Source organism: Ixodes scapularis, unplaced genomic scaffold (assembly GCF_016920785.2).
Source record: "Ixodes scapularis isolate PalLabHiFi unplaced genomic scaffold, ASM1692078v2 PGA_scaffold1__304_contigs__length_218370807, whole genome shotgun sequence".
Classification (NCBI taxonomy): domain Eukaryota; kingdom Metazoa; phylum Arthropoda; class Arachnida; order Ixodida; family Ixodidae; genus Ixodes; species Ixodes scapularis.
In genome coordinates, this window is record NW_024609846.1 from 206,316,930 (window position 1) to 206,341,846 (window position 24,917).

The window sequence follows — 24,917 nt, forward strand, 5'->3', positions numbered from 1 at the left end:
TATGTCTGAATGTCGTCATCTCCATGTCGTGTTTTCTGGTGGTGCAGTTGTTGTCCTTCGGTCTTGTGTTCAGTCTCTACTGTTACTGCCTCGTTTTTATTTCATTGTACTAATCACTCGTGCACTGCCTAGTATTATGCTAAAAATGTATCTTATTTTCTGCGGAGATGTGTATAGTGTGTTTTTTTTTTTTTTTATCCACCAGTGTACCAGCACCAAGACCTCAGGGTTGTTCCTGGGCACTGTATAATAAAGATTGATTGATTGATTGATTGATTGATTATTATTATTATTATTATTATTATTATTATTATTATTATTATTATTATTATTATTATTATTATTATTATTATTATTATTTTATTATTACATCAGAAGATGATGTTTGCATGACCCGGTGATCGTTCTCACCGTCCGAGGATTTCCCTCGAAAGCAAGAAAAACGTGATCTGGCATACTCCTGCGGACGAAGACTTCATGCCTGGAGTTGTGCTGACCTTGCCATGATCATCTTCGACGGGATATCTTCAAAAGAGCTGGCTGCGGCTTTCTGTCACCGTGAGGCCTAGCCACTCTGACGCTCCAGGAAATGCCTGCGCGACCATCTATGACCAGGTGTCGTGGCGTCTCATGCCTTCTCCCACCCTTCCCAGCTGCGGTCTGACTCGGCTTTTTAGATTCGCCGGTAGGTTTACTGTATTGGGTATCCAGCTTCCCTTATTCTGCTCTCAACGCCCGTCGTGCCGTCAGTGTGCAGAGACCGGCAGCCATCCTGACTAGCTACCTGCCTCGTTGGCTTGGGTCATTACTTCGCTGCGCTTTTCTCGAGCCTAACGGCAGTACACGTATTTCGCCACCTTTTTGCGCGTCGATTCAACTATGACTCCAACCATCGAGTGTGTGGCGTGTACCAAGTCAGTGGAGACCGATGGAAGGCACATGTCGTGCGCAGACTGCAAAGGTGCTTACCATTTGGGCCAGACTTGTTCCGGTATCGCCGACAAGACGTTCACCACTATGGGTCAGTCTAAGCGTGACAAGTGGAGATGCCGGACGTGCCGTGGGAAAGAGAGTCAAGCGGGACCACCTGATGGGATCGAAGCCTCGCAGGGTGTGGAGAATCTATCTGCTCAGCTGGCTGCCATGACTGAGAAGCTGGATGGGCTGCTCACCCTGAAAGGAAGTGTAGATTCCCTCCTGTCTCTGTCGGCGCAGCTCAACGAACTCTTATTGGTGAAGCCACTGGTTGAGAGCCTGAGAGAGACAGTCAACGAAATTCAACAGTCCATGGACTTCTTCTCCGCTGACTATGATCGTCTTCTCAGGCTGGCAACAGCCAACGAGCAAACTGGCAAAGGTCTCCAGGACGAACTGTCGCAACTAAAGTCAACTGTGCAGATACAAGCAGCCGAAATCCAGGAGATCCGGGGCGCGCTCAACGACAACGAGCAGCACAGTCGTCTCTCCAACCTCGAAGTGCACGGACTTCCTGTCTCGCCTAAAGAAGACCTATTATCCTTTATTGAGTCTCTCGCGAAAAAGCTGAACATCTCTCACTTCCATAAAACCGATATACTCGCTATACATCGCTTGCCTGCCAAACGCGAAAAGGCCCCGCCGTTTCTAATTCGATTTGCTTCGGTCAGCATGAAGGAATCGTGGATGGAAGTGCGGGGTAAGCTTCCCTCACTCAGTCAGGTTGGTCCTTTCCCCAAATTGTACTTAAACGACAACCTGACTCGTGCGAACAAGGAGCTGTTTTGGCAGGCTAGACAGAGAGGCAAGGAGCGAGGCTACAAATTCGTGTGGGTGACAAGGGCTAAGATATACGCCAGAAAGATGGAGGGTTCTCTCCCTGTGAGGATCAACCATAAGTTAGACCTTGAAAAGATTATCTAGTTGCATGACAAACTTCGCTCAGGTTTCAGATTTTTCGTCTTTAAGAAAGTTTCTTGGAGTCTGTCATGACCACTCTTTTTCTGTTTTACATGTTAATATAAGGAGCATACGAAAGCATTGGAATGAATTCGAGATAATTTCAAGGGATATTAGTTCGCTGGTAGATGTCTTTGTTTTAACAGAAATAAGCATTTCCTCTATTGCTACAGATCAATTTTCTTTACCAGGATATATAGGTAAATTCTACACGCGGTGTTCCGGTCATGGAGGTGGCATCGCGGTTTTCGTGAATGAGAAGTGGTCCATTACTAATATTTCTTTAAACTTCAATCACGCAGAGTGTGTCGCCCTTTCTCTAGGAAACGCGGCAACCTCGGTATGTTTTTTGGCAGTCTACAGACCGCCTTCCACGAACGTTGGATCTTTTCTGGAAGAACTTGAATCTTACATAAGTAGTCTCACCATGCATGACCAGTTATGCCTTGTAGGAGATTTTAATATTGACATTATAAGCACGACCAAATCTACGGTGTGCAAATACTTAACCATCTTGTCAACGCATGGGATAGGGTGCACTATTAATGGTCCAACTCGTGAAGAGTTTCTATTAGACAGACTAGTTTGCTCCTGCATTGACCATATCAACATCAGAACATCTGCGTCGATCGTTAAATCGGCCATTATTACAGAAAAACTCGCTGACCACTACTTTGTGGCCTGTCATTGTTCTTTTGGTAACTTGGCATCGCGCCAACTACCGGGCCGTATTAAAATAACCAGCATAGACAATTGTGCCTTTGATAAGCTGTCTCGTCATATGACTGGATCGGATTTCTGGAGTCCGTCCACCACAGTGACGTATATAAAAACTTCGTTCTTTTGTTTGATAAATTCTATAATACCTGTCGGAAAGAGGTGTACATGAAGAAACGTAATCCTGACCTTTTATGGCTAAATACAAATATTTTGACGGCAATTAGCGATAAAAATGCTTTATGGGCTAGATGCCGTCGTTCACCTAACAACGTGCAATTGAAGTCAGACTTTAAATTCCTTCGCAACAAAGTCAACGCAATGATTAGATCTGCCAAACGAAACTACTACCAGAAAAAATTCGCAGAATTTCGTTCAGATGCACGAAAAACTTGGTCCCTGATTAATGAGTTCCGTGGAACTAGCACGCGCCACTCTATCGACGATACGATGAAGCAAAATTTTGGCGGTAATTTATGTCATGTTGTAGAAAATTTCAACGCTTTCTTTGCTACTTTTTCTGGAAAGGCGAGAGATCCACCAACTCCTATTGGTAACACTGTCAGCTCCTCTGCGTTGCTTTTCCCACTCCAAGAGACGGATCTGCACTCGATCTTGTTTAGCTTTAAGCCAAGCAAGTCGCCTGGAATTGACAACACTCGTCTCTCCGATCTTCGCAGAAATTATGTCAGTCCCAAAGCGGTCCTTCTTTTTATGTTAAACGGCTTTATTGAGGCTAAATCGATTACCGACGACCTTAAAACGTCAATAGTGCGTCCTCTATACAAAGGTGGTGCCAAAAATAACATCGAGAATTATCGACCGATTTCTATTCTACCGATAATCGCGCAGATACTCGAAAAGCATGTGTTTCAGGTAATGACGTCTTTTTTAGATAAACTTAATATATTGTCACCTACTCAGTTTGGATTCGTGCATGGGAAGGGCACACAGCCCCTTCTGGAAGATATTTCTGATTATCTTTACTCTGGTTTTGATAACAACGTTGTCACGTCAACACTATTCTTGGACGTATCTAAAGCGTTCGACACCGTTAGTCACTCGTTACTTTTATGTAAACTTCACAGCATAGGCTTCCGTGGCACTTTTTTTTCTTTTTTTTGAGAGCTATCTTGACAATCGCTCCCAGCTGGTATCTGCTGGAGGTTTTCAAAGCTCACGAACCAAACTAAAAGCAGGTGTACCACAAGGTTCAATTTTGTCACCACTTTTGTTTAACATCTTTGTCAATGACATCGCCAGCTATGTACCAGGATGCAAGATATATCAGTATGCAGATGACACTGTAATCATGTCCCAACATATTAATTACGTAGACTCGATTCGCCAGTTACAGCACCATGCGACTGCAGTCATGGACTGGTTTGAGAAAAACCTAATCGCTATCAATGTAAAGAAAACAAAACTAATGTGTTTCTACAATCCACATAAAACAATCAATCTCAGCGTTCCTTTTATTTTACACTCATCTGCTTGTAATCAGTGCGCCTGTGTCCCCTTAGAGTACGCTAGTAGTGTTAAGTACCTTAGTATTTTTTTCGATAGTGGCCTAAAATGGCATGCCCATTTAGCATATATTTGCAAAGAATTAAGGAGCGCCAGCTGCATCTTATATAGATCCAAATGTCTCATGCCTCTTTCTGTTCGTAAGGTTATTGCTCATACTCTAGGGTACAGTATCCTTCGGTATGGCATAACAGCTTTTGGTAATTGTTCCGCTTTCTGGAGAGCTAGAATTGACAGCATCCTTAAAGCAATCCTAAAGAGTGTCTCCTATAACATGCAAATACCCGAGGACACCACTCTTTTCGACCTTCTTCAACTGCCTGACTTTCACACCCTCTATGTTCACACAGTTATTTTGCGACATTTCTGGAGCTCTGAATTCAAAACTTTAAGCTCATCACCTCGTGCCCTCCGACACGTGTAGCCTTTCCAAATACCTCTTGTGCATACCCGATACGGTGAAAGTACGCGAGCATATTACGTTCCAAAGCTTTTCTCACAGCTGCCGCCCGAGCTTCTGGGCCTTACCTCGCTCCGTAAACTTAAGAGATCACTTAGAAGTATGAGTTTTTGATGATCTCTGTTTTACTTTGTTTAGTGTTTTCCAGTGTGGGTTTCACTTGTTTAGCTTGGACGTCCTGGACAATCGCTCGTTGGACGCCGTGTACTGCAATTTCGTTTTTCGCCTGAATATTTTTTCTTTTTCTTTTACACATCAGGCGCGACACTTTGGTCTTCGTGATTATCGTTATTTTTTTATATTAAGTTCTTTTAAACATTATCTATGTACTTGAATCAGTATTTGGAGGCGTGATTTTGTGTGTTGCATGCACCCAACTGCTGACTTTGACTTTGGGACATTCTAAGGACGTGTGTACGTCAATCTGTCTTATTTCCTTTTGTATACCGGGTAGCAATGTTTAAAGTGTTAATTTTAGGGTAGCATCACACAAGCCTTGTTTTGGCTTTGATGCGCCCGTCACGCAAACAGTGTTGTGCTCCATACAATAAATGTATTATTATTATTATTATTATTATTTCGATCTCCTGCCCAATACACAATTCCAATATGTACAAGTCCTCAGCCCAGCGTGCGATCTCCTCAGCCCAGCATGCGCATGCTCGTCGCTTCGCAAAGCGGGCAAATCACGCTCCCTACTCACGAGCGTTGAAAATGGAACCGGCTAGGAGCCCTTTTTCGGAAAGGTCAAACATGGAGCCCCACTGGTGCCCTATGCGTGCAAACACGTGCAGCGTGCATGTAAACGTACTCGTAGCTTTAATAAGCTTGTTATTGCATGGGCATGCCTGCACGAGCAGACGGATGGGGGCGGCCGACAGCATGCGCTCACGAAAACAAAAGGCAAACTAACTGCCGTCGTAGAAGAGCCAGTGCTAGGAGATCATGCAGGGACCGGCCACGATCCCGAGCAAATAGCCCGTGCAGCCCCAACTTATTAGTGAACCAATTTGGATCAGTAATCTTCACGACATCAACCGGCTAAAAAACAACAAAAAAACGACGCAGTAATTCAAAAGAAGTGTCTTGCTAGAAACTGATGTATTGCTATTATTTCTTCTTCTTATTATTATTTTTAATACTCGAGTGGTGATGCAGACACTTTTTTTGTTCTGTCCGTGATTTTTTTTTTTTTTTTTGTCTTGGAGGTTAGCAACGACTTTCTCGTGATCTTGGTTTTTTTTTTTTTCTTTTTGGTATTTTGTACTTTAAATGAGTACTTCTGCGAGCCCCACACGTTAGTACGAACTGCTGCATGACACTATGAGCATAAGTCCTTTTTCCCCCATGAGTGCTTACGGTTTTTTTTTTTATTGTTTCCTACCTGGCTTGGACATCTCAACTCTTTCCAATTTCGAGAGCCTTAGGCTCCAATTTGAGCCACGCCTACGACTTAGTCGGCAGTACACTGTTTACTCGGCGATTTTTTTTTTCTGCTACGCGTCGTGGCATGTCACTGGCCCACTTATTTGTGTCTGTGTTTTGTTTTTCTTTAACAGTGATTTTGTTTATTTCTGTCTTTTTTATTATCAGTCCATCGACTGGACTAAAAACCTTATCTACTCAAATTTGTTGGCACCTGACTTTTTTATGACATGTACTGCTATTGATTCCAAGTGACTTTGGTTTAGTCATACAAGCAATTATTATTAATATTATAATGATTATTATTTTGACATATGCGAGTAAAGTAAAAACATGTAGAACTTTTAAAGTTTTTTTCTTATTAACGATACAAATCGAAGATCCGATGCGCCTCTGTAATAAGACACACCATAAAAAAAGAAACTTTTTACAGAAGCTGCGCGGCGGTGACGTGCCTCCATAAAACAAACCAAAAACCTTGACGATTATATGACGATACACTGGTCATCGACCATCAGTAAAAAGGGCGCTGTTTTATTATGCACATTACACAGATATCGTCCGTTATATTGCACTATATATCTTTAATTAAAAAGGTGAGGTACGTACACGGGGCCCATAATAATTTCCATCCATTTTTTTTTGGTGCCGACACCGGCAATTTAGAGGTGGGTAGATATGTAAACCTTCTCGATATTCGATTTATTCGGTTGTACAGATGTTCGCGTTCATGGCGGGAGCTCGTTCCGTCGCTTTGAAGCATAGTTTGAGCACGCACATGCCGGGTCTGTAATTCGCAGCCAACGGTCTACTAAAAATATAATATTGCGCTGGACTACTGTCAACAGATCGCATGTTAGATGTGAACTACTGTAGCACTTTTCTAGCCTATTTGTTATTTTATAATGTGTATGTTATATCTCATACTTTTGTTCAGCAATCGGGGATTTCACGCTGCTCCTGTTGCTAATAATCCAAATTCCTCGCAAAAAGGCAAGAAGCTGCCGGTGCCCCAATAATTGGTGCTTAAACCACGACCAGTTTGGACAGACGTCCATATGTTCAAGCCGTCGTCGACGCAAGTGCACTCCTCGGAATTTGGCCTTATCGTGGATTCTACCGCTCAGGAACCTCGACTTCAGTCATCCTTGAATGCGATGGGTATCTACGAGGCAATAAAGCTACGTTTAACCTGAACTGCACTATTTCTTTTCGGAGATTTGTGTCTCTGGACCAAATTTAAAGGATAAACTTTTAGCCTCAGGCGTATAAATCCAAGGGCACAACGTTTAGACCCAGGGGTCCAAGTGCAAGGGTCTAACAGTTGGTCCTCGGGGTTCATTTAAAACGGTGTAACAGTCGGTCCCAGAGACCAAGCACAAGTGCCTAACAGTTGGTCCTTGAGGTGCAATCGAAACGGTATAACGGTTAGTCCCAACGGTGCTAGTGCGAGAGACTAAAGGCTCGTTCACACAGACCCGTTTTCTTACGTTACGTTATGAAAAGTCACCGAGACATCTGTGCTTTATATTAATTGTGGCTACACGTTGAAGGAGATAGCCTGGCACGCGGCATTCGAGACACGAATGTTTTGGTGGCGACGAGCTACGACGGTGAGTTACCGTGGCAACCAGGGACACAAGGCTCGTCTAGGGTGCCTCAATGTCCTTCTGTTTAGGGTGGTGCCACCCTTTGTAGTACCCGATGCCGACAGCACGTGCTCACGGGTAAAATACAAAGAAATCGACGAAAACAAAATGTCGCCGTAGCACAGTCAGCGCCACGAGCGCGTGCAGGGAAACGTTCTTTCACGCGCTTCTGAACAACAAATAAAAATAAAAGTGTGGGACAAAATGGCCAGATGTCTCCACCCTAAGCAAAGCGCACATGAAGGCACCCTAGGCTCGCCATAACGTAACGCAAGGATGTGAGCTCGGTTTAAATTTTCACACAGCACTGTTTTCTTACGTTACGTCTAAGTCACCGAAACATTCGTGTCTCGATTGCCGCGTACCAGGCTATCTTCTTGAATTGGTAGCCACGCTTAATGCGAACCACAGATTTCCCGGTGACTTTTCGTAACGTAACGTAAGAAAACGGGGTGCAATTGTTACTCCCCTTCCCGGTAATCAAGAGAGCTTAAATAATTGATTCACATTTCGACATGACACAAGAAGAAAGCCGATCATGCGGACAAACTACGGAAAACAAAAAATCATATATCAGGCACCAAATTTGCTGAATCAGGTTCACAATCATATCGATTTTTCTGCACCCCATCTAAAATATAAATAAGTTGCAAAGAGCATTCTTATCAAGCGCAATATCACTTACTCATAATCACTAAAATTAAACCAGCCGACATATATACTATCTTCATGACTCTGCGGTGTTTATATATTTCACCTTACTTCGCCATGTCACCATTCCCGCGCGAATTTGGGTGCGTATTCTACTGCACCTTAGACCATGTTCGTGTTTTTTTTATGATGACCTTTTGGGTTTTGCGTGAAATATACTATTTTTTATTTGTCTATAGTTTTGTCTTTTCTTGCCGTTCAGACAATTATTCTTAAAGCAACTGAGGGCTGTGACACGTGTTGCTGTAGCTTCTGCTTCGGGTTTTATTGCCACCCTCTTCTGCGGATCTGGAATCTGTCTTATACTGTGCTTTAGACCATGTTATTGTTTCTTTCTCATGACCATTTTTGTTTTGCATGAAATATATTATCCCTTAATTGTCCATATTTTTATATTTCTTCCCGATTAAACTGTTACTTTTTTATAGCAACTGAGGGCTCTGACAAGTGTTACTCATGTTTCTGCTTCCAATTTTATCGCAATTTTATATTAACTGTTTTGCTACTTTTATGTTGCTCGGCGTTTTAATCATGCAAACACTTGCTAACCTTTTTTTTTTTTTACTATTATTATTTTTTTTTTTTTTTAGCGTGGCAAATGTATTTTCGTGTTGCTCTGGACTGAACAGCGGATGGGGACCCCGTCAGGCAGCCAATGACTTTTACCTCTGTCTCCCTACCCTGTATTGCCGGTGAAATTCCAAATAAAGAAAAAAAGAAAGAAACGCCACTTGCTTGCATCGACGCAAAAGTCGCACCCAAGTCGCGCAGCGCTCCGCCTCGTACGGCTTCGAAAAGAAGACTTTAAACATCGTGCCGTGCGCGTCCTTGTACGTTCTGTTGCAGTGGACCAAGCAGAAATTGTGGCTTTTTTGGTGCGGAATAGCCATCTCAGAAATTACAGCGCTAACCCGCTACAACCACGGGCTACAACGCACAACCAACACACCGAGTGGTAGAAATTTCCCGATGAAACGGACCCGTTCGCCGCTAGGGGCGCCCTGGTCGGGGCTTGCATCAGGTCCGCCCGGTTCCTATGCACGTTTCACACGCATCGATTTTGCTCCTAGAGAGGCACGATTCCCGTCGGCGCGGCACTCTGAATAGCCGCAGCGGCAGAGCGGAGAGTTCCAGAAGGTTGGACGTTTTTCGCGACGGCAGAGCGGCAACAACCGCTCTGGCCATCCACAGCGCGGCGGAAGACCACGTGACAGGAGAAGTATAGCGGGAGACCTTGCGCATATGATGATGTTTTCACGTTTTTAGAACGATCTCACCAGCCAGTTTGACCACGCCACCGCTGCCGCATTACATCGAGGGAACTTCAGTCTTTCTGCACGTGCCCCAACCTCGTTGGAGCCCTGCGCGTGTAGAGTACGGGACTTCACGAGGCACCTCAATCACTGCCGTTTGTCTTCTGTGAACTAAAGTTATGGCGGCGTCACGCATGCTCTGAACGCTTGGTGAGATAGGTCTATTGTTGTGTGTACGTTTATACAGCCGGAAGTTAGTCTGCCTCGGTGGGAGTCTGGTTTCTCAGCTGTAGACGAGCAGTTTAGCCAGTGCCGTATAACCGCTAGCCTGAGGTCTTTAACGTGCACCACACAGTAGTGGTACACGACCGCACGCCGGTACGATGCTCATTCAGATCGAAACGGGCAGGGGTTCTGATTAAACCCAGGATATCTGGGTTCTTGCAGCGCGAGCTTTCGCTCCACGTGCTCCGAGCTGTTGTGCGCTAGCACACACGGCCCCGAATTTTTTTTTTTATTGACGAAATTTACATAGTGCGAACAAGAAGTAGAGTAATGTAAAAATGCAGTCAGTCGCGGCCACCAATCCACATTCAAGCAGGAGACATGCAGAGAAAATATGCAAACGCTGATTTACGGTTTCCTTTTAGAGCGCAGCTCTTAGGCGCCTGTTTCTGGCTTCAGCGGCGTCGGCGTCGGCGCCGCCGTCGCCGTCGCCGTTGGCGTGGCCGTCGGCGTAACCGCGCGTCGCATTATGGGACGTTTCCATAATGACGTCGCGTGTGACGTCAATCTCGTGACATCACACGGTGCCTAAATATAGCGGGAATATTTCCTCGATAAATTTGGCAGTAAAATTTGCCCGCTAAGGGCCAAAATGGAAATACTAAAGCCCCCTCATGTTTCAAAAGTAGCACAAGGTGCGTCGATGCACGTGGCACGTGCAACGTGCAGCCCTTGGGATGATCATGGCGGCACAGCACAGCGCTGAGCTATCACCGACGTGCGCGATCAAAAGCGTCGCTGTGGTCGGCCTGCCACTATTGGCCGAATGGTGCCTAGGTCGTCAGCAAAGGATTTCTCATCGATAGAAAAAAGAGAAATGTAAGAACTTCTGTTTTGACGGGTGTGGTAGTGTTGCTTTGAGAGCGCACTGAGCACGAAAGGGAACCATAGGAGGGCCACACCAAAACATCTCGACGCTAATAAAGCTCCTCGATCCTGGGAAAAGTGGCGCCATTCATTGCTGTGGAAATGCTCGAGACACGTGCCGCGCGCCACTTCGGGGAAGAACATGGCGTCTGAAGTCTAGCTCAGTGCTACAGTGTACTAGAATACCTGTACGCTGTATCAGTGCTGTGCTGTGCCGCCATATCTCTACAAGGGCTGCACGTTGCACGTGCCTCGTGCATCGGCGCACTTTGCGCTACTTTTGCCGAGTGGTCTAGCGCACACCCAGCTCGGAGCACGTGGAGCGAAAGCTCGCGCTGCAGAACCCAAAGATATTGACGTGGTGCATCGTGTGCCCACAAAGGACAGGACAAAAACAAACATCATTGTAAGGTTCTCGTCACGTGCCGTGCGAGATAAAGTCTTGAAAGCGGCAAAAAAGAAAAGGCTCTCAGCTAGCGATATCGGGTTTTCAGATACCAATGCGGTGTATATTAACGAGCCCCTCTGTCCAGAATATAAAGCTTTGCTGGGCATGGCAATTGCTAGAAAGAAAGAAAAAAACTGGAGATATGTGTGGGTCTCGCAGTCAAAAATACTAGCAAGGAAGGCAGAAAATTCGCATGTCATTCACATCGCTTCTCGAGATGACCTGGCTAAGATAGCATAGCCTCAAAAACCAAGACACCGAGCTAGAAATGCGTAACGGTTTGACGTGCACCATGCCGTGTACGAGCTCTGAAGCTATAAGCCTTCTACACTGTAATGTTAGGAGCTTAAACAAAAACTATGATCCACTGGTCGCTTTGTTGACACGGCTGGATGAGCGGTACAACGTTGTGGCAATCTCGGAGACGTGGCTTAAAAAAGATGAATTTATGAACATTCCTAATTATAGATTTTTATCCCTGCCAAGATTGGCTAGTTCAAGAGGTGGTGGCGTAGCATTATACATATATTCGCAAACCATATATAAGATATTACCAAACTTGACAGAGACAAAAACAGGCCTGTATGACATGCTGTTTGCGGAACTGGATTGTGGAGTCATTGTTGGTGTAATATACAGACCGCCAGAATCAAACACTCGGGCATTCCTAGAAAAGCTGGAAGATGTGTTGTACCGTCTTGCGAACAAAAATAACAAAGCGATTATCTGTGGTGACTTCAACATAAATATAACAGACCCCTCAAGTACAGAATACCGGAACCTCCTCCTATCTTACGGCTTCCAGAACCATATTACAGATCCAACAAGAGTAACACCAACGTCTTGTTCAACAATAGATCATATACTCTCCAATTTTGAAGACAGCTCCGTAAAAGCTGGGGTTATAACAGAAAACGTCGCAGATCATTTCCCTACTTTTATTGTCGCTCCCAATGCAGAAAAGAACCTTCAAAAAGAACCCACAGTCGGCCATGGTGTATCAAGGTGGAATTACGAGGCAACTAAAAGGTCCCTTCAGAAGACAAACTTTTTTCAGATCAATTTTACCGACACAAACAATGCATATGATACCTTTTCAACACTGTTCAAATCTTGTTGTATAGCACACAAATTCGTATCTCGCCGGGCAGCACAGCTTTATTCTCCCATTTGTCCCTGGATGAACGAGGAGATACTGAAGTTAATTAGGCTCAAGGAACACTGGTAATACAAAATGAAGCAAAACAAGGACAACGACTATTACAGGGAAAAGTTTAGAGTTGCACGGAACCTTTCGCTATCCACCATGCGGAAGCGTAAAAAGCAATATTTTAGCAGCCGTATTGCAAAAGCTAACGGTAGCTCCAAAGAAATATGGCGCACAATTAACCTTGTAATGAAGTCCTCTCAACAATGTAATATTTTACCAGATTTGAACATTCTTAATTGTGATCAAGCGCACCTTGTGTCAATGTTCAATGACTTTTTCATTAGCATAGGTACATCCTCAGCTGCAGTATCAGATAAAACGTCAAAAATTATCCTACCTAGCCCATGCATTAATACATTTGTTTACGTAGAAATAACAGCCGCCGAAATTGTTGGCGTTGCCAGACAAATGTTAGCAAACAAAGCTATGGGCCACGACGAAATCTCGGTAAACCTATTGAAAGACAATATTGACATCCTGTGCTACCCACTACAAAAACTGTTTAACCAGGCATTTTTATCGGGAATTTACCCAGAAAAACTTAAGATTGGGCGAGTAGTACCAATTTACAAAAGTGGTGACCCTAATGACCTGGCTAATTATCGCCCGATTACAATTCTGTCCTGCATTAATACACTATTTGAAAAACTAATTGCCGCGAGAATAATGAACTTTGTCGAGAAATACAACATTTTGGTTGCTAATCAACATGGTTTTCGGAAAAACTTCTCTACAGGCACAGCAGTACACTCCGTATCAGAAATAGTCAATTCCTCCCTCAACAAAAATAGAACTACTATAGGCATATTCCTCGATATAAAAAAAGCTTTCGATTCTGTTAATCACGACATTCTTTTACAAAAACTTGAGCGTTACGGTTTTCGAGGGCCAGCTGGCAAATTTTTTCGTAGCTACTTAACAAACCGCACCCAATTTGTACAAATTTCCCATAATCAATCTACAAACGCGATAGTGAAGACTGGTGTACCACAGGGGTCGGTGTTAGGACCGATACTTTTCTCTCTTTTCATCAATGATTACGCAGCTTGCCTCAGACATTCCGAAGCAGTTTTATACGCCGATGATACAGCCTTACTAGTATCACATCATTCTCTTGAAGAGGCCGAATTACTAGCAAATAACGACTTGAAAAATACGATAACTTGGTTTGATTGCAACAAGCTGGTGCTAAATATTAAAAAAAACTAAGTTCATTGTTTTCGCGTCTGATCGGAAACAACAATCATTTACATGTAACCTGCATCTAGGAGGTTTACACATCGATCAAGTTAACACTTATAAATACCTAGGAATTACCCTAGATTCAACACTACACTGGGCTCCCCACATTGACGAGCTATGTAAAAAATTAACCTTCGGGTGCTTTTCATTAGTGAAAGCACGGAAACATTTTAGCAAACAAACATTACGCATGATTTACTTCGGTTTGTTTCATACTCATTTAACCTATTGTGTTGAATCATGGGGTTTCACTTACGCGTCATATCTAGCGAGAGTTACCATTCTGCAAAAAAGGGCAATCAGGATAATAGCAGCAGCACCTATACATGCATCAGCTAAGCCTCTTTTTAGTGAATTGAACATACTCCCCATCAACTTAGCTCGCGACCATAAGACTGCCACTTTAGTCCAAAGAATTTTAACCCAGAATACTCCATATCACTCTTCTATATTCAATTTTCCAAAACGTGAAACCCGACAACTACATTGTAATAACCTTAATTTGCCGATAACTTAAAATGCTTACGGGCGCCGCTTAATATCGTTCATTGGTGCGAAGATATGGAATAACATTTCATGTAATATAAAACTAGCAACAAATTTTGTACTCTCATTAAAACGATTTATTTCATCTGAAGTGTACAACTCACCCTGTTAACTCCGTACTAGTAGTTATATTATTTGTGCAGCTATGTATAGATTGTGTGAATGCCTATAGGATTGTTTTAAATGTGAATGTTTTTTTAATGGATCCATTACTAGCCATGTAGGCTATGGATCCAGATGACTAATCAGACATTTCTTTGTACATCTTTACGTGAATAAACATTGATGATTGATGATTGAAAAACCCAGAGATCCTGGGTTCGAGCTCCACCGCTGCCCGTTTCGATCTGGATGAGCATCGTACCGGCGTGCGGTCGTGTATCACTACTGCGTGATGCACGTTAAAGACCCCAGGCTAGCGGCTGTACCGCACTGGCTAAATTTCTCATCTACAGCTGGGAGACTCGTCGCCCCTGTGAGGCAGACCAAGTTCTAGGCTGTATAAACACACACACAACCCACTTTTTTTTGCTGAGCTAGATTTCAGAAGCCATGTTCTTCCCAGAAGTGGCACGCGGCACGTGTCTCGAGCATTTCCACAACAATGAATTGCGCCATTTTTCCCAGCATAGATGGGCTTTAGGAAACACCGGAAAGAGGACGTACAACTACAGTGTACTAGAATACTTGGGTAGTGTTGGGACCGGAGCGGCTCGGCAACGGGAGCTCGTGAGGGCGTGTGTATTGACAGTTCGAGGCGGCGCTGTAGTCGAGTTATCCGGAAAAGATCGCGCAGCCCGCTTTTTTTTGTTTTCACTTTGAGCGGTGCACGTGTCGGTACCACGATATTATCCACTCCGTTTCACCTTATGTTGTACCGCAGCGAAGGCTAGAAGCGCGAGCTTATAGCGTTGGCAGTTGCCCTTGGTGCACGGGAGCTCGTGCCGCCGAGATGTGCCCCAGAGCAAGGAGCTCGCGCTTGTAGCCTTTCCTGCGGTACAACACAAGGTGAAACAGAGCACATAAAAAAAATCGGTATTTTCATTTTTAAAATTTTGCGGTAGGCAAAGGGTTAATGAGCGGTTTAATGGGCCATGTTGCAACTGCAGCTTTGAAGAGAGCCATTATTAATAGCCAACCCAATTTAGAAAGTTCGCTAGCAAACGACGAGCTTTGAGCGAAAGCAACAAGGCGCTCGTTTTTGTTGTGTTTGTCCGTCCCTTTTCGTTTTATTCCTCAAGCTTAATTATCTCTACCGACCCGCTCGTTCTGTCCTAGATATTCATTGCTAAAATTTTGCCTTTCTTTGCTTAATTAAAAACCGCGCGCTGAAAGCGTGAATGCGGTTGTGCTGATATTGATGCGTAAAAGAATGACACAGTCGTCCCCGTCCCCTCGTCACTAACTCGACAGCGTGTCTTCGGTGGACTCGCCGGCGCTACACATCAAGACGACTAAGTTACTATTCTACGTATTATTTTCATAACGCGGTTTCTGAATCAAGCGAGGAAAGGCAAACTTTTGCGATAAATTTCGCGAACCTCGTTGCCTTTTCGCGAATTGTCGAAATTGTGTTTGCTTTTAATAATAACTCCCTTTAAAACTCCAATTGCACCATGGCCAATTAAGCCGCTAATAAACAAGTTAACTAACCGATTTTGGTTAATTATTAAACACTGCAAACGGTTATTCACCCATTTATTGTCCGCCGAGCCCTACAGATAACGAAAGACGGCATCCACATATCTGCCACATTCTTTTTTTTTTGTAAACTTTTGTAAAGTTATGTAAACAATAAAACAAAAACACACTGTATGGTCTGCGTGAACCAGATACGCCCCTTGTCGAACCATGGGTCTTTCTCTTCGAATACCCAGCTCAGGCGAGACCTGGTTGTCAGAAAGCAGCTGTCGGTTAAATATATCGTTATGAGCGTGTAGGTTTCAGATGGTTTACCCTCAAGAGGATAATGCGCTGCATATTGTAACCATGGATGCGCTGCACATTGTAACCATTATTTCAATGCCGTGCTGTAAACTACTACAACTTTTTTCTTGCCTGATCTACGTGTGCTCATGTATTCTGCTCAAAATGATGTGAAATAGTTTTTTTTTTTTTTTAATCTTATAAAGCATTACTGGTTTCCCCACGTTGTCTCAGTTTTTGGACTTAAGTTCAATGTTAAAACGCGTGATAAAAATTGCCACGGCTTATAAGCCATTTCTTACAAGTGAACGTCGTGTGGTCCTCGGATGGTCGTGGCAGCCATGAAGAAATAAAAGATTATCACCCCATTGCGACCGTCGCTTGGGTGGTTCGACGCATAAATGAACACAATAATGAGTGAGAAGTGGAGCGAGCTGATTAAGGTCAAGAAAAAGAAGATGGGCAAAAAAGAAGACATAGATGTTAGCCTGGGATATTAAAAACATACTAAAAGAATCTTGGACTTTAGTATGTGCCGTTTCGTTTCATTATAAAATAAGATAGGAAAAAAAAACTGCTTCTGAGTTTTAGACATCCCTTTCAAATATCTAATGTTCGGCCTTTGCGACCAAGGAAATGGGCATTTCATTTAAAATGCTAACCATCCGACAAACCGAAAGTCGCAGCTAATTCTACGCTGAAACAACTTGCAATCCGCTTCTTTAAAGTCGCAATTGTTTTTATGTAAAGGAAGGGTAATGTAGCTTGACCGTCCAATACATTGAAGCATCATGTTGCTAACGATCGTGCCAGAGCGTAATTCATGCCGCGGTATGACCGCTGGCAGGTAGTAGCTCTATCAGAAATCCTATGTGCACTCCACAAAAGCGGCACCAAAGATTCATATTTTCGCGCGTGCAGCCGCGCACGCGCACACCTTCCGGATAACACGCCGGTGTCGACACCTGTCGCGATCAATACCACGCGCTTCACGCGAGCCCCTCCGGTCCCAACACTACCCAAGTATTCTAGTACACTGTAGTACAACGCCGCTGACACGAGACTGACCTTTTTTTTCTGTAAAGAAGAGGAAGTATAAATGGAAAAGGACAAACAAAGACGAAATGATCGTTTTCGAGGGATATTTCGTTTTAATAAAGTAAAATTAAGGAGGAAACTGAAGCCTCATGCTGCCTTTACACTCGCAGTCGAATCGCGACCGCAAATCGGATCCGCTCGCTTTCATCATCAAATACGCGTGAATTTGCACTGCTTGTATAAACAATCACGTTCGCAACCGCTTTGCGGTTGCGAACGTGATTGTGGCGAATGTGGCGTAAGGCCTTCGAGACCGCTAAAACTCATTGTGCACGCCCGCTTGCTGCAAGTGACGCTGGGCGTCGCAGCGGAAAAAAAAAACGCTCACGGACTACGCATGCCAAATGAAACCTTGCGACTTGTGCCCCGGTGCTTCTGCCGGTAACGGTTTTGGCCGCGCAACCGCTGAATGTAAAAAGCGCATAACTCGGACCCCGATCCATTGACCGATCCCTCCACCCCCTCACAACAATGGCCACCAGTTAATACTGCTACTGCGAAAAGTAGACTCTAAATAAAGGAAGAAGAAAGAAACGGCCCTCTCACGCACCGCGTGCAGCGGATCGAAAACATACACCATTCACGATGCTCTGCGAACAGAACCGTACATGTCATACGCTGTCTATCTGAAACATTTCTGTTTTCGAAACGTTCCGGTCTCTTGAAGAGGACGACATGGCAGCTCCCCGTCTTCAACGCCTCCCTGCAACGTATACGCAAGACACGGGTCCAGGTGAGATTTTCCATCAGCTTCGTTCTTCCGGAATAAAAATAACGATGCACAGTGGGTGGGACAAAATGTGATTACGCGAAGTCGCGCGTATCGCTTTGTCAACCGTTTTGGCTTGGCACGTCCGTTGTCCCTTTTGTGATTGTTTTACCCCGTCACCTCAACCGTGGTGCCAACACGTTTCTGACCTGGGTGTTTGCCGCGTTCTAAAAAGTCCTCGCTCGATTTCCGCCTGATGTCGCCATAGAAGTGCCCTGTGGTCGCCGGTCACGATCCTGGCGGTGCTCCAGCAGAGGGGGTTTATGTGGCAAGACGCCTGTAGCTAGCATACCTCCGCAAACTCACTCATGACTGCAATCAGTCACCTCACTCACCCACACCGATCAGGTGAGGGAGTTCGTAATCTTCGAAAACGCATGAGTTGGCGATTGAGTGAGGGGCGTGAGTTCGGCGAGAGGCATAAGTTCGGTAAGTTCAGCGAGTCCGTGAGCCCAGTGTTCGGTGAGTTTGTGAGCTCGGTGAATTCATGAGTTCGACGAGGGGCGTGAGTTTATGAGGTTGGCTAGTGCATGAGTTTGGTCATAGCCTCCTTTATACTCAGAATGCCTGCCCAATCGCCAGTTGCCAGCTATCACCACGAGGGTGAGCCCCTTCCCCATAAAAGACAGGAAACGTAAACGACGTGAACGAAGTGACTTAGCCTCTCTTATGCCTCCTTGCATTTTTGGTACTATTTTTCACATTTGAAGAGGTAGTCTGGGTCCCATTTAGGTTTTTTTACCACGCTTTTTGCCGCGTTTTATGCAGACTTGCAAAAGGAGGTGCCGGGATTGTCATGTCCCGAGACGTCAAGCAATTCTCGGAACGATGAAAGTGACTTAAGCCCGTTTTTAAGGAAAAACTGCGTCCTAAGTTCTGCTTTCTGCTACTCCAAAGTATGCAGTAGGCACTTTTTTGCACCAGACATTAAGACAAGCCTGTCTAGACAGACCTTCCTTAAAGCTCATTTGAGTGAAGCATCAGCATCCTGTTGAAGCTTCCCTTAAAGCCCAGCTTGGTGCGGGCCTCCGTGTCTCTCAAAGCTGGATCAGAACACATACCCTTTGACGGCATCTTTTGGTGCTGTTGAATGACTGACTTGCCAGGCGCGCTCTCGCAGCTTGAGGTAGTGACGGCGGCAGACGAAAGGCACGGCACGTCATTACGAAACGTGAGTCCTGACACAGCTAACACCTACCACACTAATTAGGGATTTCGTTGCGATTATAATCCCAGAAAACCGGCCATTGCAAATCCTCTTCACCTGCTCTTCGCATGGTCTGTGACCTCAACAATAAAAAGTTTCAGTGTGTGCGGTTTGAACAATGTGAAAGTTTACCACTTGCTCGTCCGTCTGCCTTGTAATTGGTGTTGACTCGTACCTACTGTCCTCTGCATTTGTTCCCTTTTGGAAACTACATATTGTTATCACAGGAGGTAATTTGACGGCCTTGCTTCGTCAGTTGCTCTCGTCAAGCTGTAATCGCGTTCATTCCTTCACACACCCACTGTTTGCAGGACACTGTTTGCGGTGTGAGCCTTCGTCTTGCAGAGCACTCTTAGCGGTGCTAGCACTCGTGTTCTTCAAAAATATGTTGCTGCTCACCCGCTATGAAATACGCGTTCTGAAGTATTGAAATTACGTACGTTCCGGTAGTAGCAGTGCGCACGAAACAATAATTATCTTTTGTTTTGCATGGGGAGGTGACGCCCCTGGCGGTGATTTTGCGAAGCAGGTGCAACAGCGCGAAAGCATGGGGAAGCCAGAAATTGAGCAGGAATACTCAGTATAAAGGAGACCATAGTTCGGTGAAGGACGTGAGTTTGTGAGTTGGCTGAGTTCGTGAGTTTCGTGAGATGATGAATTTAGCCAGGCGTAAGGTTCCTGATAAGCCATGGGTTTGATGAGGTTTTGCGGGGTGACTTCAAGGAAAGGCTGGTGATGTGACTTCTCCGTGCATTTCCGAGGAGGTTGTGTCGCTCGCTTCGCTATGGCGCTGTTAGCCTGTACGGCTGATTTTCTACGAGTGATGAGAAAGGAGGAAAGGTGCCCATTAATTTATCTGCGCCCTTCAGCTCCGGCTCGCTTCGCGGCGGCTTGGCGTGGTCGTTTGCAGCTGGTCGCTGCTTCGTGGCGAGATGACAATAGAGGAGGCAGGGCTCTCCCGCTCGCCTCGACCGCTCTCGTGTAGACTGCGAGTCAACAATATACGCGCTGCGTTTTGTTGTTTTGTGAATGAGGCAAAGAGGCACTACGTGGGTGCGCCTCAAGGCAGACGTTGCCATTTCGAGTGCGATCGTCTTATGCACGGTTGCTAATCCTGAATTCAATATTAAAATTAAAGCCGGCTGCTAAGTGTCGCCGTTCGCTTGAATGCTTGTTCAAGTTGTAGCTTAGGGTTCTGTAAAGAAATACGCAGACAGGTCTTTGTGCTGAAGTACGACCCAAACACAGGACCCGGTTCGCAAAAGACCGATCTCACTAAGTCTTCGTTGCATGCGCGACGTCGCCATAACTTTAGTTAACAGGAAGCATACCGCTGTGTATACGAGAAATTCTGCCGTCTCGTGCTCTACACTCGCGCAAAGCTCCAGCGGGGTTTTCGCACGTGCAGAACGACTAAACTTCCCTCAATGCATTGCTGCAGCGGTGGCGTAGTAAAGCTGGCTGGTGAGATCGTACTATTGGCTCTACAGGCTGCTACATTTATTTTGCAGGATATAGAAGTTAATTCAATTGTGGATTGTCATTGAACAATTGCAGACATTACGTTTCTAGTTTACATTCCAAGAGATATGAAAGGATATTTTTACTTTCACTTAATATTGGTGATAACAAATAGACGTCCCTAACGTGTTACTAGACATTCCGTTAGCCCCTCAAGTAGGGCCATTGAGCGTAGTTGGAATACTGGCTGCACCCGAAAACGTTTCGCGTGCCGTAGAGATGTGTTTCTTGCTAGCTCCAGTTGCATTTAGATATTAGTTATGATTCCCATATATATTAATATTTATCGACCGGTACAGCTCGCGCCGGAGCTTGTCTCAGTCGTTTACGAGGAGTGCTATATGACCTCTTCGCAGCTTGATTTATATTTGTACAAATAAATAAAAGGGGGGAGGGCATAGGCATAGCCATTCTTCGAAAGGATTGTGCAGAGTAGATTAATCTGTCTACAGGCGAGTATATAATGGAATCTATTCGTGAATAGGTCGGTCATGTCATCATGAGGCGTATATCACTAACGAGAAAAAACATATTTATGCTGTGATCGATACGTCCTCTTACCGCTGCATTTTTATTTGACTTAATAGTTTCTTACTTTTTTTTCGGACCGCAGTCGCATGTGTTATTTTACAATTAATTATAAGACAGCTCTTCTGCGCACTCCTATTATTTTGTAAACTATATAAAATTTCCGCAAAAGTTTCTGCTAAAAGAGTGTCATTCAGAAACGGTCCTTCTTCGTTGCCCGGGTAGGCCCGACAGCTAAAGGCGCTAGGAATGCTATCCACCCTCGCGTGCAGGCAACAAAAAAAAAAAATGTTTTTGAGGGTTACTTTTTTGTAGAGCTTGTCAAATGACAGATCAAAGAACGTTGATAGTGACTTTATAATGTATTTGTGTGAATTGTGAATATATGTAAAAGCACCAAGGCTGCATGTCTACTGCCGTTACTAAAAATGTTCGTTTATTCTTTACTGTTTTTTCAGGCACAATGACACTCATATACGACCCCGATGAAAAACCGGGCATCTGGAACACTCGTGTAATCCTAGGCTATCTCTTGCCCATCATTTTTTCGCCGATGATCTGGCTTACTGAGAAACCGGTGAGTTCTTGTTTTCTTAAAGTTAACTATGCTCCTTCATGGTGCAAAATATGTCTCTCATAGGAGAGCGCCTAAAGTGGTCTAATAATAAAACGTTTATATCAAAAGTTCCTTATTTTAATTGTGAACCGTACATTTATTAGTCAAAACTTTCATTCCACTTACTCCATTGTACCAGACCTCCTTTAAAATCTTACTTTTCCCGCGCAATCAACAACGTTTCAAAGAATTTGATGAGTAACAATTTCAACATCTGGTTGTTTCCTTGGTGCTACTATACCATAAAAGTAGTTCTCTCATATGTTTTAAACAATGATACAAATTTCGCTCAATATGCATTCACTGATGGTATGTTAAACTTTTAGTTGAAGTTTGAGTTATTCTTAGAGTAGATTGACTAAACACGCTGTGGACCGTTACTCGTTTCCCCGAGATTCAAAAAAAAAAAAGGACAGCTCAAAATTTTCAAAAAGTCCTCACGGAAATTTGTAAAGCACATCACGACAATATGATCATTTATTCACCAACAACATAACGACGCTAAATCAAAGGAACGTCTTTTCAATATCATCGGGGCAAGGTCAGTGTATCGGCGTGGTCATATCGTCGGATAATCAGCGCAGCTGACACCGTCTAAGCGCGTAACGTTGTGTGATGACATACCAATATTCATCAAACGTCTTTATGAGCTGTTTGCCCTCAACTGGCTAACTTGCAGACCCAACTAGTCCCTGAATGAATGACCGCCTAGTCGGAATTACCGTTGCTCACGTGACCACTAGGTTAAGTAGGGTAACGAGAAAGCTGCAAAGCGGACACTCCTCATGCAGGGTGAACATAAAAGCGTCTGAGCACTTCAATTGATAGGAAGTTCTTGAGCCACAAACACGCTCTCAAAAAGTATGCCGATCACTCATTCCTAGTATTTCTCAACACACCGCAGAAACACTAACAGAGCGTGCCGCAGATGTGCCTGAAAAAAAAAATGTATTCCACGTTTCGAAGGTCCGTCGGCTGCGAGAAAATTTCGCGATGCAATTTGAGATGGTATTTCTATTGTAATTACCCTCAATTTTTCTTACCGAAAACTACAAAAATGTCGGCATCTGCAAGTGTTTCTCGATAAAAGGATTTACTCCCTCGTTTTGGTCTCATCCTCTGTCTATTTGAGGCCATCAAGCGCCAATAGCGTGCCCGTCACTCTGGTACAATCGTGGACAGCGATACACGGAAAACAAAGGCACGTAGCAAACAATCCGCGCTTTATTGATCTATGCTCTTAGCACTACCCTGGCATATACACGCAGGTGACACAAAAAAAAAAAACACTACAGAGGCTTCTCATTGCCCATTGAACAGTTTTTTCTTATCCCTTAAAAACACGCTGTTAACAGCTGTCGCTTTTTTCATTTTGTGTGTGTGTGTGGTGCTCTCTCGCTTTACACGCACCGGAAAAACAAAATTTTGCTAATATGAGTGTCCAGCTGCGGTAAAAAATTCGGTATAAAGCAGGGTGTCGAACCGGAACCGAACCGAAAACCGGAACCGAACCGGTATTTTTTCCGGAACTGAACCCGAACCCGAACCGTTATATTGTTATCGCGATGAACCCGAACCAGAACTGAACCGGAAAAAAAAAATAACGGTTACCGGCTCATATCAAAACGGTTCGGCCACGCGCTGTTGACAATGAATGTGCTATCAATGCCATTTGTTTTTTAAGTGCCGTCAACTGAGACACACCTCGCTTACACATTTTTCTTCTCCACTCAGTCTTAGGAATATAAATGCTGCATCCATGAATCTTGACAAACGCTGCATCCACCAATCTTGACATAGGAACCAGTATTGCGCTGGTCGCGGCTTGCACGGAAAAAAGAAAATTAGAAGGCTGTGAAAAAAAAAAATCGCGTCACGGGATTTCATTTTTTAAGAATCTCGTAAATCCTAAATGCTGCTGTGTGCTCATTTCATAACACGTTTCTAGAACGCTCGAGTTCTTGAAGCTTGCTTCCATCGGAATGAGAAAAGAAAAGGCTGTGGAGCTTGATAATAATGCATCCGGTTTCGTATAGGCACTTAGAAGCTAACATATTTGTGAGACAGCGAACTCTTCTATTTTAATATTTATCCTATTACGTCCTTCTGGCGTTGCGTTCGGTGAAGTGCTTTTCATATTCCGTATCTTGTTTAATGAAAGCTTCTTTAAGGGTCTAATTTGAGTTACCGAAGGCTAGTTCAAATAAAGAAAGCTGTATTTTCTCTCCACTGTTCCTTCAATTGCTTACACGCCGAGGTGGCGGGATAGTTAGCGAGTTCTACTTGTAAGTGGGCTTGTAAGGAGGTCGCGGATTTTACAGCTACTGCGTCGGACCCAATTAGATGAAGTCCGAATGTGTAAACGTCGGTGAGGTAACCTTTGAGTGCACATAAAGAAACCATTCCTGGTAGAAATCCCTGAGCCTCACACTACGATGTATCCCGTTTCGTATGTGCTGATTTCAGATATTTTATTGGTAATTTATTTTGATGTTGCAATTTGTCATTTATAATTTCCGAACCGGTTGGCGAACCGGTTCAGCGCCCCGAACCGGTTCGCGAACCGGTTCGCGGATCGAATTAATCGAACCGGAACTGAACCGGAACAAAATAAATTTACCTGAACCTGAACCGTAACCGAACCCGTATTTTTTTCGGTTCGACACACTGGTATAAAGGATTACTAAGTTTTTACTCGTTTGCGTTAAGTGGAGTCAAGACGAGGAGAAGCACTGGTGTAGAAGTAGAACAGAGAGCGTGGACGGTGCTGACCGCGAGTGAGAACTTTAATCGACTTTATCAGAGAATAATGAGCACGGACTTTCATTATTTTACCTTTTCCCTTGCCGTTGGGAGAGTTCCCTTTCACCATTGACTCGATGTGTGTTTTAAGCCAATGAAAACAGCTTGGAATTAAAAAAAACAAGAACAAAAAACAAATTGGTCAATTAACGTCAAGTGTGGCAGCAAACCTTTC

General features: G+C 44.2%; 1 protein-coding gene across 1 annotated transcript in view; it reads left to right on the forward strand.

Moving 5' to 3' along the window:
- Positions 1-1,071: 1,071 nt before the first annotated feature.
- The window catches only part of LOC120846957, a 37,482-nt gene continuing 13,636 nt past the window's right edge, over positions 1,072-24,917 (forward strand). Inside the window, exon 1 of the mRNA XM_042290455.1 lies at positions 1,072-1,767. Within this exon, the coding sequence (XP_042146389.1) occupies positions 1,144-1,767 (624 nt within the window). The 5' untranslated portion in view covers positions 1,072-1,143. The remainder of the gene's footprint in view (positions 1,768-24,917) is intronic.